This window comes from Triticum dicoccoides, chromosome 3A, assembly GCF_002162155.2.
Source record: "Triticum dicoccoides isolate Atlit2015 ecotype Zavitan chromosome 3A, WEW_v2.0, whole genome shotgun sequence".
Taxonomy (NCBI): Eukaryota; Viridiplantae; Streptophyta; class Magnoliopsida; order Poales; family Poaceae; genus Triticum; species Triticum dicoccoides.
In genome coordinates this window covers 449,030,779-449,044,807 of record NC_041384.1, presented here as the reverse complement: position 1 = coordinate 449,044,807, position 14,029 = coordinate 449,030,779, and the positions used below count along the sequence as shown (strand labels likewise).

Below are 14,029 nucleotides of genomic sequence, written 5' to 3'. Positions count from 1 at the left end.
CAGCGAACGTTCGCGCATTACCATTTCCGTATACTTAAGCTTACAAATTTTTGCCTCCAATACAATGAAGTCCGCTGCTTTGGCATTTTCCTTAACAGTGAACATTTTTATCAAATTTGTGTCAGAAAATGTCCATATTGTTGAACCTAATGAATAATTACAAAGATACAGGTCTGTAACACTTGTATGGTTGTATCCTTTTCTTTTCGCTAAAAGACATCTTGTGAAGTTTTTTTTTTGAAGCGGAGACATCTTGTGAAGTAGAGTTGCCGAAGTTCCTCTAACTCCTCAGCCAGATATTCCCCTTGCCCCTGCTAGTTCCCAACAACAGAATCGATAGGTGTTACCATGGCGGTACGGCGGTACCTAACGACCTTCATTTAGGGCCTGTTCGGCAATAGCCTAGCTCCTCCAAATCTTTAAATCCGCGCTCCGCTCGCTGGCTCGTGCTCTGATTGAGCTTTCCCGATCAATGAAACGTGTTCGGCAACCGTACTCTGGCTTCCATAACTAATTGGGCCTTTCATGTAGAAAAGCTGGCCCAAGAAAGATTATGGAGCGGAAGACGTACAAGCGGGAGAGAGACATATCACACGAACCGGTATGTGTTTCACTTATCGGTGGCAGGTCGTTGTAAATTCCACAAACTCCTTCATTTCCCGTATCTACGGAGCTCCGTTTTACCTGCTCCAGAAAATTGAACCGCAGCCAGCTCCGCTCCGCGCTTCAGACTCTGCGGAGCTAGAGCGTTTGGCGCCGCTCCGCCTGCTCCACGAGAGGAGTTGTGGAGCAGAGAGGATCCGAACAGGCCCTTAATCGGGAAACACCAGTAGTAGAACCAGAAACTCAAGATGGAGGATTGGAGGGTGGCCCAAAACTCTCTCATATATGGAGAATTAGGAAGCAAATAGACATGCATTTTGGAGGACAACTGATGGATTGCAATCCCATGTAAAAATTCGTGTTCAAGGAATTTCACATGGTAATATTTTCTTCTACAAATTTTAAAGGAAACCAAACATGACCTCTAACCTCATGGGAGAATTCTTTTCAAAGTTTCAATGTATCTTGCGTCTTCCACTCTCCCTTCTCTCTTTGATCAGGCAACACATGAAATTACTGGTACCCCCTCTGTAAAGAGATATAACAGCGTCTACAAATTACTCTCCCTTCTCTCTTAGATCACTCTCACTAAGTGATCTAAACGCTCTTATATTTCTTTACAAAGGGGGTACATTTTTATCCGTAGCATCCAAAGGATTATCCTCAACAAATCATCCGTTTTTCTTGTATTTGAGATACCATGACATTTTGGTCATGTGTTGTTACTATTTCTATGTTCTGATAATCACCCTTAGTTTCTGTGAAGTTGTAAATCCCTTGTTGTTTTTGTGAACACAACTCAACACAAAGATATGAGAAATGTTAAAATAAAATTGAATCTGCGAAGCTTTTTCCAAGTATTTGTTACCACCTAGTACTGGAAGAATATGATGTGGGATCAGGGATGATCGCTATATAGGAGATCAGAAATTATCGCTAACTAATGTGACAAAGTAAAAATATGAGTTACCAAAGCAGCAATAGAAGAACCAACATTTCAGCCGCACCAGCCAAGCAGCCAAGATGAGCAACCGATGTGTTTACTTCCTCTTAAACAACAGGGGGGGAAAAGGACCCTACGAAGTTAGGACCAAATAATTATAGGAAAAAAAATTATTTAAGAGGGCGGATCAACAGAACAACAATGTATAAAACCTGTGCTATAAAAAGTGAACGAAAAATAAAAGCCAGCCAATCACTTGAGCAACAACCGTGAGGTGTGGAACAGTACCGCAGTTCTGTAATCAGGCAAAATGTCACAATCTGTACATCTCTAAGTAAACATATTTCTATAATTAATTAATAGTAACAAAAAAATTAAGTTACAGAGTTACAAGTCATAGAGGACCTTGTATTCAACGGAAGAGCCGAGTTCAGTAAGTTGTGGGCATGAACTGATGGTGGTAGAAATTGAAGGCTGTGTGTATGTTCCTCTTAGAAGGCCAATTGCGATGCCCTTATATGCAGCTTCTGAGGGATGGAAACCATCCCATGATCCATACTTTTGTGGATCATCACACACCTTGTATTCTCCATATCCACATCTTGCAGTCATGGACACACCATAGGGTCCTCCTCCACCGCAGCATGCTGCTAAAGGATGATCGATCCCTGAGTAATAGATGTGTTAATGTTTAGCATGGTATCAACTAGGAAAACATGTTCTTGTCGATGAATATATGTGTTCTTGGAGCACTAAAGCATAGTTAGTTTATCTAGTGAAAGTAGCATCCAGGAAGTGTTTCGATGGCATCGTCTCATAAGCGCTTGGCAGATTTGGAGAGACCGAAACGCCAGAATCTTTGAGGATGTTAGCGACACAACATTCAAGATCAAAGAAATGGTGAGGTTGAAAGAGTTAGCTTTTTCCAGGGTTGTACAGGATGATGGGGGTTAGCTTCCTTGATCATTTTCTTCCTTTTATCTAGGCAAAGCCTCGTACATGAGGGTTTGGCCTGATCTAAGTTCCTTTTTTCTACTCTTCTAATGGAATTGACAGTGCTCCTGTAGATTTTCCAAAAAAATAAAGTAGCTGTCGTCTCAAATCTGAAGCTCAATCAAAGTGATGTCATGTTTAATACTACCTCCGATCCATAATAAGTGTCGCAGTTTTGAACTAATTTTGAACTAACCCTAGTTCGAAACTGCGACACTTATTTTGGATCGGAGGGAGTACATATCAATCATGTATTTAGGCTATAGTAGCTACAGGGACACTGAATAAACATACAGAAGGAAATTATTAAGAGTAAATAATGCTACTCTATCTGATATCACCTTATGTTACCAGAACAAAACCAAGTTGTGCTTGATGTTACAATAATGGCACTTCTGAAAGCTTCTGCTATGTTTACTCAATAGTGATTTGATTGTGTTACTAGTAAGATTATTTCATAAGAAACCCAATTAAACACACTTCTATTATGTACTAAATCAAAGACACTTATTTTGGGACGGAGAGAGTAGTTGGCTATTTGCATTGTCATTTCTGGAGATACTGCCTACTGCTATCAAAAGAAAATGATGTTGGGCTCATGTGATTTAGAAAGCAATATGTTACTAGTATAAATGTCAACCTTGCTGATTTGAACCTATGTTTGCTAGCTACTTGGGTTTAAAGATACCATATGGATAATGGTTCTTGAATACATATGGATAATGGTAAAATCTGGAAACAGATTGTAGATTCTAAATACAGGACCCAAAGTCCCAACATCTTTGCTAGTTCTTCTATTGGTGTGTCACCCTTTTGGAAAGGGATTTTGTGGGATGCCAAAGCCACTAAATTTGGATACTCCTGGAAGCTTGGCAATGGTTTGAGGACTAGATTATGGGAAGATCAGTGGATAGGTTCCTCTACCTTAGCTACTCAATTTTGGGGCCTTTATGTTATTGCTAATGATCACAATGTTTCTATTAGCAAAGTCTGGGATGGCTTACACTTGAAGAACACTTTTAGAAGATATTTTTCTCCAGATATGATTAAGGCTTGGAATGATCTTCTCAATATTGTGAAAGATCTAAAGCTTAATGACAGTGAAGATTCCATTGTCTGGAATTATGACTCGAAGGGCATTTATACTGTCAAATCCCTTTACAGTATCATTAATTTTAGGGGGGTTCTTCCTACTGATATTCCTTTAACTTGGAAGATTAAAATTCCCCCCAGAGTTCAGATTTTTCTCTGCCTGATAGCTAAACTAAAGTCCTGACCAGGGATAACCTACAGAAAAGACAGAACATCCCTGATGCTTCTTGCCTATTTTGTACTGAATCTGAAAACTGTCATCATCTATTTTTTGACTCTGCTGTTTCGATTGAATTCTGGAGAGTGCTTTCAGATATCACTGGGTATGCCAATTATCTAGATTTGGTATCACTCATGAACTGGTGGTCTGTAAATAACACTAAAACTGCTGATATTATACCTCATGCAGCAGCTCTTTGGGCCCTCTGGAAATATCGAAATGACATGTGTTTCAACCGTGTGTTGTGGTCTGGCATGCAGGCTATTTGGAGCAAAACTGCGTCCACCTTGTCTGCCTGGGAGGTTCTGTGCTCAGGCCCTGCCAGGGAGAGAGTGGTGACTCTGGTGAAGAAGCTGGAAAAGCTAGCGAGAGACCCTCCGCTGCTGCTGTGGCCAGATCCCGGCTAGCACTGTCTCGCTGTGCGCATTGGTGCTACTTTCCTCTGAAGCTGGGAAATCTGCATGAGCTTCTGGGTCTTCTGCGGCAGATGGCTACTCCAAATCCCCACCGGCGCTCGTGTGTGAGTTGGGGGAGAGTTTGGTCAGAGCTGTAGTTCTTGTATTGGTCAGAATTGCTTGTTTTCGGAACTGTTTAAATTTGGTCCTTTCCCTATTTGCTGAGGCAGCGTGTTTGAAGTTTTCCTCTGTGGGCTGTATTTCACTAAACCTTGTGTACCGGATATATTGGTTTCATTGTCAATACAATGGAGCCGGGGCGGTGAGCCCTTTTCATCTAAAAAAAACTAGTATAAATGTCTATTTCTTGTATTTCCCTCCGATCCATATTAATTGTCGCTGATTTGGTACAACTATGGATCGGAGAGATTACAAGTTAATTTATAAACTACAAAGTAGAAGGGACTCACCAAATTGTTCAGGGGAACGGTAGACCTCCATAGCAGCTCCATAGTAATCGGCATAGATTATTGACACGCCACGATGAAACTTACGCAACTTTTCCAACTCATCAATGAGAAGTCTGTTGTGGTACTTCGAGAATTCGTTCATCCACCGTAGGCAACCAGTCTCTGGCTCATAATCTTCCTTCTTGTCACTCTTGAATATCATCAGGTAGTTTGGAACGCACCCAATGGGGAGGTTACCAGGAACTACCAATGTTTTGGCTCCCAGACCAATCAACTCCTGTAAATGAACTCATGTGCATTACTAACTATGTACTCCTTTACAATTTCTTGAGTTGCGATTCAAGTAGTAACAATGGCGACAACAATTGTATCAGCAGTAAATGACTCACAGTGACTGTAGAAGAAATTTTGGCAACAACACTCGGAGTGAACGTGCGAATCTTCTCAAAGGGAACCCTAGAGAGAAGAGGTATGTTATAATCATTGCCCCCAATTTCTCCAACCAAGAAGAGAGATTGATTCATCATGCCCGTGCAATCTGTTTAAGAAACAGTGTTGTTAGCCATATGTAACAATGGCATCTTAGTTTAAAAACTATCAAGAAAGTATTGACTTATGCGCTCTACAGTAGTTGAACATCCACGGGCTCACATTAAATTTACAGATAGTCATATCTGGTAGAGCTGTAAAATAATCCCCAAAGGAAAGCTGCTACTACAAGTTTTGCTATTATTTATTTGCAGTCCCATCATAATGCAGAATTACAAATAATGTTTCCCCTTGCAGAGTATTTGATTTCTGAAATTAATGTATCATATCTGTTCCAGTGACTTAATAATCATCTCGTGTAAATCTCTTAATGGGGACCAAATATACCCCTCCAATCCATATTACTAACGTCGCTGATTTAGTACAACTTTCTCTTCGATCCATATTAATGTCGCTGATTTAGTACAACTTTCCCTCCAATCCATATTAATTGTCGCTGATTTGATAGTAGTACAACTTTCCCTCTGATCCATATTAATTGTCGCTGATTTAGTATAAAAATTGCACTAAATCAGTGACATTAATATCATAATATGGATCGGAGGGAGTATAATTTCCATTTCAGTTTTTACATATGTGATGGTGGTTTGTAGTGAAACTCAAGCAGTACAAATTTCAACATCTTCTGCAACAAATATTACTACTCCCAGCAGCAGCCTCACACCGGTGCCAGTAGAATTTTTCTCTCCCTAATACTAGCGAAAAAATCCAGGTCAAAAGACTTGTGTGGGCAAGGAGAAAGAGAAGGAAGTAAATTTGGGATTACCAGCCCGGTCGGCGGGGCAGAGCAGATCGAGCAGGTCGTGGAACCATTTCATCTCGACGTCGAGGTGCATGCGGTCGCCCATGGGCACCCCTCTCCCCCGGAAGAAGTCCGGGCCCAGCGCCATGGCGCCGCCGACCGCGAAGTTGGCCCCGGACGCGAAGTCCTCCGCGGTTCGCCCGCTCAGGTACGGCCGCACGAACGGCAGCCCCATGGTGTCCGCTGCGGCACGCCCGCCCACGCGAGTTTCATCAGAATTCAAATTAAAATTAGTATACTGCGCGTGCGCGGCTGGCCGGCCGAGCGATCGATGGAGGCGAGGCGGTGTGGTGGTGCGCGGCTTACCGATGAAGTCGACGATGAGGCGTCCGTCGGAGAAGCGGCCGGTGGCGCGGCGGAAGAATGTCTCCCCGTAGGGCGTCCTGAGCGCGGGCTCGCGGGAGTCGTTGCCGTAGAGGAATGGGAAGTTGCCCGTGTCCGCCAGCGAGTCCCCGAAGCTGAACACCCGCGGAACGCACGGCGCCCCCCGCGCGTGTACCACCGCCACCGCTAGCAGCACCGCGGCCGGCAAGAGGAAGCCTCCTCCTCTCCCGGAGACGGAGACGGAGGCAGAGGAAGCCATGGCCATGCCAGTTTCTGTTCGAAGAGGCGTGCAAGGGTGCGACTTTCTGCCTTTTATAAACTTCGGGACTGCCGTCGCCAGAGTCCAGACAAATGGCCAAGGAGCCCGAGATAGCATACGGGGCCAACAAGTCAGCGGCCACTTGTCGCCTTCCCAGTTTGTACGCGTACTCTCTGATCCTTCCTTGAAACAAGATCATACTGCACTTTCTTTTCTCTTGCGTGTACACCAGATCCTAGGTACAGCACGGGCACGGGCCTCGGATCCGGAAACGTAGCGTGATCGTACGAAAATATGTATTCTGGAGCAATATTGTTCCGTATATTGAGGGCTTTGGGTGAAGAGGCTATGATTGAAATCAATGAGGTGGACTCGGCTCCACGATTAGCGACGGGGCAGGAGGACCGTCGAGCAGCATTCCCTAATTTTAGGTTGTGCAATGTTCCTGACCTCTCCAGTTGATGCTGCACTATCAACTCTCCCTGGCGCTAAGCGATGTATACCTGTCATACTGGAAGCTAGAAAATCGTATGTCAGGTGCATCTGCACATTGGAAAAAGAAAATCATAAGTTGTCAAATAGTATCTGACAGTTCTGCATGCGCATTGTTGGCTAAATGTGAAGCAGCAAATTTGTATACCCAAAAAGAAAAAACCATGTCAATTGTTTGCCATAATTTCAGTACAGTTGACTGTCATCGTCGTCAACATCCTGATAGATAACTATTGCAAAATGATGCAAGGTGATTGACAAATGCAACACAAATAATCCTATCCATGGGCCGACATGACAATCTCTTCACACAGAAGGAAAAAAGGCGATTGAAACAGAAATACTTTGCTTCCATTGAGTGGCGAATCAAATACCCACAATTGATTAACAGTACTAGAGCATAAAGGTATCATGACCACTTACAGAACGATGCGGCATCAAATGACTGACAAGAGATTATCTTGGCAAGTAAAAAATTCTGGAACTAACTGAAAGCACAACAAAAATCATCAATATTCAACAGACTTGCAAGCAGACCGGTTGAACAACAAGTGACTTTCCACGCATCAGCAATTGTTCATTATCAGTTCAAAGCTCGACACAAAACTAGCTTCCTCTCGTACAAGTTATGTTATGTGTGGCATTACGCCGCCGGAAATTTTATTGCAAAGCTCAAATCTTCAATGCCCACATGATGGGCAGAAAAAGCACTGGACCAAACCAACAGACCCCTCAACAAGACCTGGGTTTGCTATCATCTGCAAAATGGCCTAACTAACTTGCATTTGTGAACGCGACACCCTTCTCAATTGAAGATTTGAGCTCGCCCTTGAGAGCTTCCAACCCATCCTTCTCAAACTGCGTCAGCTGACCCAACCCGAGCACTTCCTCGACTCCATTCTTTCCAAGCCTCACCTGTGTTACATCAGTGGATCATGAAATTCCATTCTATGACCAGCGTCAACAGTTTGTAAAGTGAACAAACAACAGCAAGACCACACGGCGAACAAGTCCATCACATTGCCTTAGGCAATAAGCATCACACAAAGGAGAGATAGGTTCACTTGAACATAATTCAGCGTGGAGAATACTCTAGAAGATTCAATGCACAGTAAGAATACTTGAGCGTATGCTGAGCCTCATTTCAAAGAGTTTTTGTCTCAATCAAAATATAACATGGCAAAAATAGCAAGTTGATAAGTGTGCAAAGGGGGAAATGGCCTAATGGAGTATTGCCTAATATACAAAAAGCGTGTCAAAGACTAGTTTTTTGCAGCAGTACTTGCAATCAATTCTAAGGTCATATCCAAACTAGGCAGATTAAAAATGTCAAAGATAACAGTGCCATAAAAGTCCAACAGCAATTACTATTAAATACACCACAAAAACCCAAATGATCAAAATGGATTTAATAACCCAGCCAGTCAGGAAACAAAGCTTAGCCACCCTATTTTCAACAGGCATAACATCATAAAAGAAATTGCAATATAATGTCATATGCATGACAAGCAACCACTGCATAAATCTAGAGAAAAATGGCTTTGATACTACATGAAATTTGGAACCATCTAGATTTACATAATGAAACCATATAAACAACTGCAGTAAACAACACACATAGCAAAATAAGCATGTACCTTGGAAGCAAAGAATGGCAGCTCGGTCACAGTTGATTGCACGTAGGAGCATTCAACAATGTCAGGAACTCCGTTCAGACCCTTCAAGCATGCATCTCCAAAAACTGCACCAGCATACCTACAAAGGTGGAGCAAATTTATTAGCAAAACAAGTAAAAACATGGCACTAAATTGCTAGAGAAGTGGCACACAATCCTCAGTTAGCATGGTTTTTTCATCTTTTTTTTACTTACGCCATGGACAAGGTTGCAGATCCCTTTCCAGCCTTTGCCTCAACGACTTCTGTGCCACCCTCCTGTGTCCTCTTGGTGAGAGCCTTGATTTCTTCAGCAGACAATGCATTAGTTGAAGGAGTTGCCTGTTAAAAAAGAGTTTCCTTCCATTGAGTTATTAGGGTTAGGGTGATAGCACAAATGTACACTATTCAACTACTTCACAATTACAGTAACCAGAAAGATAAACCTAGATAGACCATATTCACTTCCATAATTTTGGTAAATATGGTGTTTACATTACACTAAACTAGCTACACACTCATATGTCCAGTTGTCCACACAAATGAATTCACTAATGAGCAAGAATACTAGAATATGATTGATCTTTTGTTATAGACATGATCACTTCCCATTTCAAGTAGATGAACATTATCTGTCAAGAAAAACTTAATTTCTTTACTCAGCGTGATTTCACCATGGAAGTCCTAGCATAATACAGTGAATAAGAATCTAACAAACATACCAGTTCTGTCCCCATTTCTGGTTTTATGCGCTATAGTGTGGAATAGTTTTTACGATAGTGCTGTATCATTTATTACGTGACAGAAGTCAATACCTGTGAGAACAGTGGCAAGATGGTAATACCAGCATGACCACCAACAACAGGAACGTCCACAGCTGCCAAAGAACACTCCAGTTAAGGACAAAAATACAGCAACCATACTCTTCTTTCATTTGCTACCAGTCAGCTAGATCATATACTGTCACCACTTACTATTAACATCTACATTAGCCTTCCCAGCATAGAAAGTCCTGGCACGAACAACATCAAGAGTGGTCACACCAAACAATCTCTTCTCATCATAGGTTCCAGCCTTCTTGAAAACTTCAGCAGCAATCGGAACGGTTGAATTCACAGGGTTGCTGATCATGTTGACAAGAGCCTGCAATACAGAAACACATCAAATTCATAGAAAGATGCATACAAACAAAATGAAGTAACAAAGGAGGAACATCAGTTTTTAAATGTATCATATAACGATTTCCTAACACAGCATACACTGAAAATGGATACATTATGTATTGGAGGTTGGAGCTAACAGACAGGTTTGAAAATTTGAAGGAATGGGCCATATGGGCATAAAAATATAGAAGATATGATAATAACTGACAAGCATGTAGGACAGATGATATATATATATTCCACTGAAGAGTTATAAACATAAGAAAATGTAACTTTCAAGAGAAAACAGCGAGGCAATCCAGAGTAACAATGACTTAGTTTTCATTTGTCCAGGCTAATACACAAACATTCGAATGCAAGTAACATTGCAACAAACAAAATGAATAGACCAAGGAACCACACCATCGAACAGGAGATACAAAACTGCAAGCGCCTAAACAAGACACACGTGATAGAGCAAAATGTTCGTGCCTATTCAGCAGATAAGTATTGGTCATAGTGGTGATAATCAAACCACACCCGTTTACAATTTCCAAACATCGAATCAGAATTACGCAATGTCCAGGTCTTGAATAGGAACTAGATAGATCTGTAACGAGACCACGCACCCAGAGTAGCCAGAACAATCAACCACGCGAGCAACAGATCTAAAATTGAAGAGAGTTGAGAATCTTACATTCGGGCAGTACTTGGCGATGGCGGTGCAGAGGTTCTTAACGATGCCGGCGTTAATGTTGAAGAGGTCGTCCCTGGTCATGCCGGGCTTCCTCGGGACGCCGGCCGGGATGATCACCAGGTCGGCCCCATCCAACGCCTCCGCGAGCTGATCATCCGCCATGAAACCCTTCACCTGCGAAAGCCCGAACCATGTGTTAGATCCGACCGAACTGAGCAGCGCGAGGAGGGCGATGTCGGGCGTGGGGTACCAGGGCAGGGGAGTTGATGTGGGAAACGTCGGCAGCGACGCCCGGGGTGGCCGCGATATCGTAGAGGGAGAGGGAGGAGACGAGGGGGTTCAGCTTCATGAGGAGAGACAGCGGCTGCCCGATGCCGCCGGCCGCGCCGAGGATGGCCACCTTCCGCGCCTGCTGCCCGGACGCGGAGGAGTAGTTGCGGCGGCGGAGGAGCTGGGCGGCGGATCTCATCACCGAGGGCCTCATCGTCGCTGGCTTGGGCGGCGCGTGAGATCTGGGTCGATGGATGTGAAGGGGGAGATGTGGACGCGGGGCGGGTGCTGATGTGTTGCTATTGTATAGACGGAGCCAGCAAAGTGGTGGATGGATGGGACGATCTAAACAATAAAGTCGTTAGCAAAAAGGGTTTGGGGGTTTCGAGATAACCATTTCTGATCCAACCTTTCCGGGATTTTCTTTCCTATGAGTATACCTTTTAAAAACTACTCCTACAAGTAGTAGTAAAAAGGATTCTAAAAAAAGAACTACAAGAAACATGCGTGTGCAATGAACCTTGTGATATTAGGTGATGTCAAAAAAAAGGTGATGTCAAAAAAAAGAACTTATGATATTAGGGCATCTCCAACGTTGACATTCAAACCACGAGTAACCGTTCGGACCGCGCGGTCCGGACGCCTTTTGCCATTTAACGATCCTGCACCAGTCAGCAGACCGGTCCGGACGTGGTTTTTCCCACAGAATGGAGACATGGTGGGGGGTTTTGCGGGCGTCCAGATCGATGTCACACCCGCTACTGACTACCCTGGCCTACCATAAACCCTCTATCCACGCCCACGTGCTTTCTGCCCGACGCCAGCTGTCCACATTCATGTCGTTGTAGAGCGGTCGCTCCGCATTGCGCCGGCCTAGAGCGGACACAACTTCTCACTACCAGCATTGAAGCGGTGCGCCAGCCGAGAGAGCGCCGCCCACTGCAGGCCCGGCTGACATGCCTCATCACCGCATTTAAACGGCTACAGTATGCCCGCCTTTCTCCATTAAACTTGTGCATGCGCCGAGAAACCTACTCCGGCCACACGTTCGTTCGCGAGCCGCACGTCATTAAACACAACATCGGTTGGCTTCGGGTGTCCACCAGCTGTATAAACGATGCCAGGTGTTGGGCAAAAATCGAACCACACCTCCGCTCCCATCTCCTCCTTGCACCAGATTCTCCACTCTCCATGGCATCCGACGAGCACAAAGATGAGTTCTCTGGCATAAAAGCCAGGTGGGTGACCCGTCGTGCCCGCTGGATACAAGCCAGGCAACTATCTACCCCACCTCCTTGACACTTCAGGCCATAGCAAGCCAGCTCGTGGAGGCGGAAGCTCCAAGCCGGCGCATGGTTCAGCAACTCGCCGCTCCAAGCCAGCTCACCGAGGAGTGGCGAGTTGCTCCAGGCCGGCGCGCAAGGGAGGAAGGGGGCACGGGTATCGTGGCTGCCGTGGGCGAGACCGTTGAAAGAACATGCGGTGCCCACATGTTTGGTTTTGGTAATTGATGACAGTCTCTATGGACTAATGGTTGCCTTGAGTTATATTTGAAGAATTTGTCCATAGGCTTTTCTTGAAGTCCATGTGTTGGTTTCAAGGAGTTTATGTGATGACCAAAGTGCTATTCAAAGAACTATCCAAAGATTGGTCATGTAGAAGACATGATACAAGGTTGATTCAGACTAAGTCAATGAGTGAATCAAGTTGACCAACACACAAAGCGCACAAGATGTACCGAGATGGATCGAGTGATCCCATGGTATGGTAAGCATTATCCATTATGCTTTGTGTACTAACCCATGGTCTACGTGAGAGTTCTATGTGGGGTTAGGTATGTTTCCATGGACTTGCGTCAAGAGGAAGATCTCATACAACCCATGGAGGATGACATCAAGTGGTGATCGCCATCAAGATTGCGGTGTGCAAGTTCAAGTGGAGCATCACGAAGAGATCATGCTTGGAGCTTGCCATCCATTGTGGTGACAATGGAATTGTGAAGATGTGCCGAAGAGTGGCTCACCCATAGCGGAGTATGAGGGAGCAATCAACTAATCTTCACCGAGCCAATGCAATAAAGAAAGGTGGTCCAACTTGAGGAAGTCAAGATCGTTGTCATCTAGCTCAAGTGGACTATGTGCAAGGCAAAGGTTTGCCCTTGATAGGTTTTCTATTTTACCGATCTCATGGTGGTAGTTGGGAGACCGGGTTATAAGATCGATTATCGTACTATCAAGGGGGGCTCTCAAGTGAGTAGCTTGATCGTATCGTTCGTAGAGAGATCAAACCATTGCATCCTTGCATCGCCTTTTCTGGTTCTTGTTTGGCGTCTCTTGTTGTGAGTTTTGGAGCTTATTGTCATCTTCATGTTAAGCTCGAGTTCATTGAAAACGGAGTTCATATATGCATCTTCTATGATGTTTTCGATGTTGGAGTTTTTATCTGTTCTTCTTTCATAGAGGTTTCATATCTCTCTATTTAGGCATACTCACCTGCCACTTCTTACTATCCAACAAGTTTGAGTTTGCTCAAATCGGAGCTCATTTGTAGAAGTTATGGCAGTTCAGGCTTTCATGCATCCATCTTGTTTACTTGGCCTTTTTGTTCCTCCCTAGAGGTAGTACCGCTCTGGTCTACAGTAGTATCGCTTGCGCGGTATACTTCTCCGGTTCCAGCGTCACGGGCACTTCCGCTTATTCTTGGGTTCTGGATACTTTGTCACCTCAGCGGTAGTCAGCGGTAGTAGAGCGCGGTACTTCCGGCCTTCTACTACTGCAGAAACCTTTGCTTATATTTTAGCCTCTGGATACGTTTTATCTATGCACGGAAGTAGAGTGGCAGTAGTGGGCGGTAGTACCATGCTGCTCTACTCTACTACCGTGATTTCACTATACATGCAACACCTAGCGGTAGTACCGCTGGTGGGAGCGATAGCACCGCTCCGGTGACACTACGCCTTCTTGAGTTTCTCAGTTGCACGTTATGGCTAAAACTACCTTGTCAGCGGAAGTACCGCTCGCCCGAGCGGAGCGGTACTACCACTTGTGCGCAGACTGAGTGCGTAACGGTTGGATTTGGAGAGGCCTAAAAAGGAGGTCTTTCTCCCCATTGCATTTTATCTTTTG

At 44.3% G+C, this 14,029-nt stretch overlaps 2 protein-coding genes across 2 annotated transcripts; both read right to left on the bottom strand.

The window, feature by feature from the left end:
* Positions 1 to 1,416: 1,416 nt before the first annotated feature.
* On the bottom strand, positions 1,417 to 6,689 carry LOC119268513 (GDSL esterase/lipase At1g28600-like). The gene is made up of 6 exons (XM_037550170.1): positions 6,374 to 6,689; positions 6,032 to 6,250; positions 5,106 to 5,254; positions 4,717 to 4,993; positions 1,952 to 2,214; positions 1,417 to 1,841 (listed from the first exon to the last, which is right to left on the bottom strand). The coding sequence occupies exons 1-6, from the start codon at positions 6,654 to 6,656 to the stop codon at positions 1,764 to 1,766; spliced, it is 1,269 nt and encodes a 422-aa protein (XP_037406067.1). The 5' UTR covers positions 6,657 to 6,689; the 3' UTR covers positions 1,417 to 1,763.
* A 942-nt stretch (positions 6,690 to 7,631) lies between these two features.
* Positions 7,632 to 11,210, bottom strand: LOC119268512 (malate dehydrogenase 1, mitochondrial-like). The gene is made up of 7 exons (XM_037550169.1): positions 10,885 to 11,210; positions 10,635 to 10,808; positions 9,770 to 9,938; positions 9,611 to 9,672; positions 9,013 to 9,137; positions 8,780 to 8,897; positions 7,632 to 8,057 (listed from the first exon to the last, which is right to left on the bottom strand). Exons 1-7 carry the CDS (start codon positions 11,116 to 11,118, stop codon positions 7,917 to 7,919), a joined length of 1,023 nt encoding a protein of 340 aa, XP_037406066.1. The 5' UTR covers positions 11,119 to 11,210; the 3' UTR covers positions 7,632 to 7,916.
* Between the last annotated feature and the right edge of the window lie 2,819 nt (positions 11,211 to 14,029).

Excerpts from the sequence above, each read along its gene's own strand:
- LOC119268513 (XM_037550170.1), bottom strand. The coding sequence starts at position 6,656 with ATGGCCATGGCTTCCTCTGCCTCCGTCTCCGTCTCCGGGAGAGGAGGA. Across the intron at positions 6,251-6,373 it reads CCTCATCGTCGACTTCATCG|CGGACACCATGGGGCTGCCG; the intron begins GTAAGCCGCGCA and ends GGCGTGCCGCAG. Across the intron at positions 5,255-6,031 it reads CTGCCCCGCCGACCGGGCTG|ATTGCACGGGCATGATGAAT; the intron begins GTAATCCCAAAT and ends TTTCTTAAACAG.
- LOC119268512 (XM_037550169.1), bottom strand. The coding sequence starts at position 11,118 with ATGAGGCCCTCGGTGATGAGATCCGCCGCCCAGCTCCTCCGCCGCCGC. Across the intron at positions 9,138-9,610 it reads TCTTGCCACTGTTCTCACAG|GCAACTCCTTCAACTAATGC; the intron begins GTATTGACTTCT and ends CTTTTTTAACAG. Across the intron at positions 8,058-8,779 it reads TGCCATTCTTTGCTTCCAAG|GTGAGGCTTGGAAAGAATGG; the intron begins GTACATGCTTAT and ends GATGTAACACAG.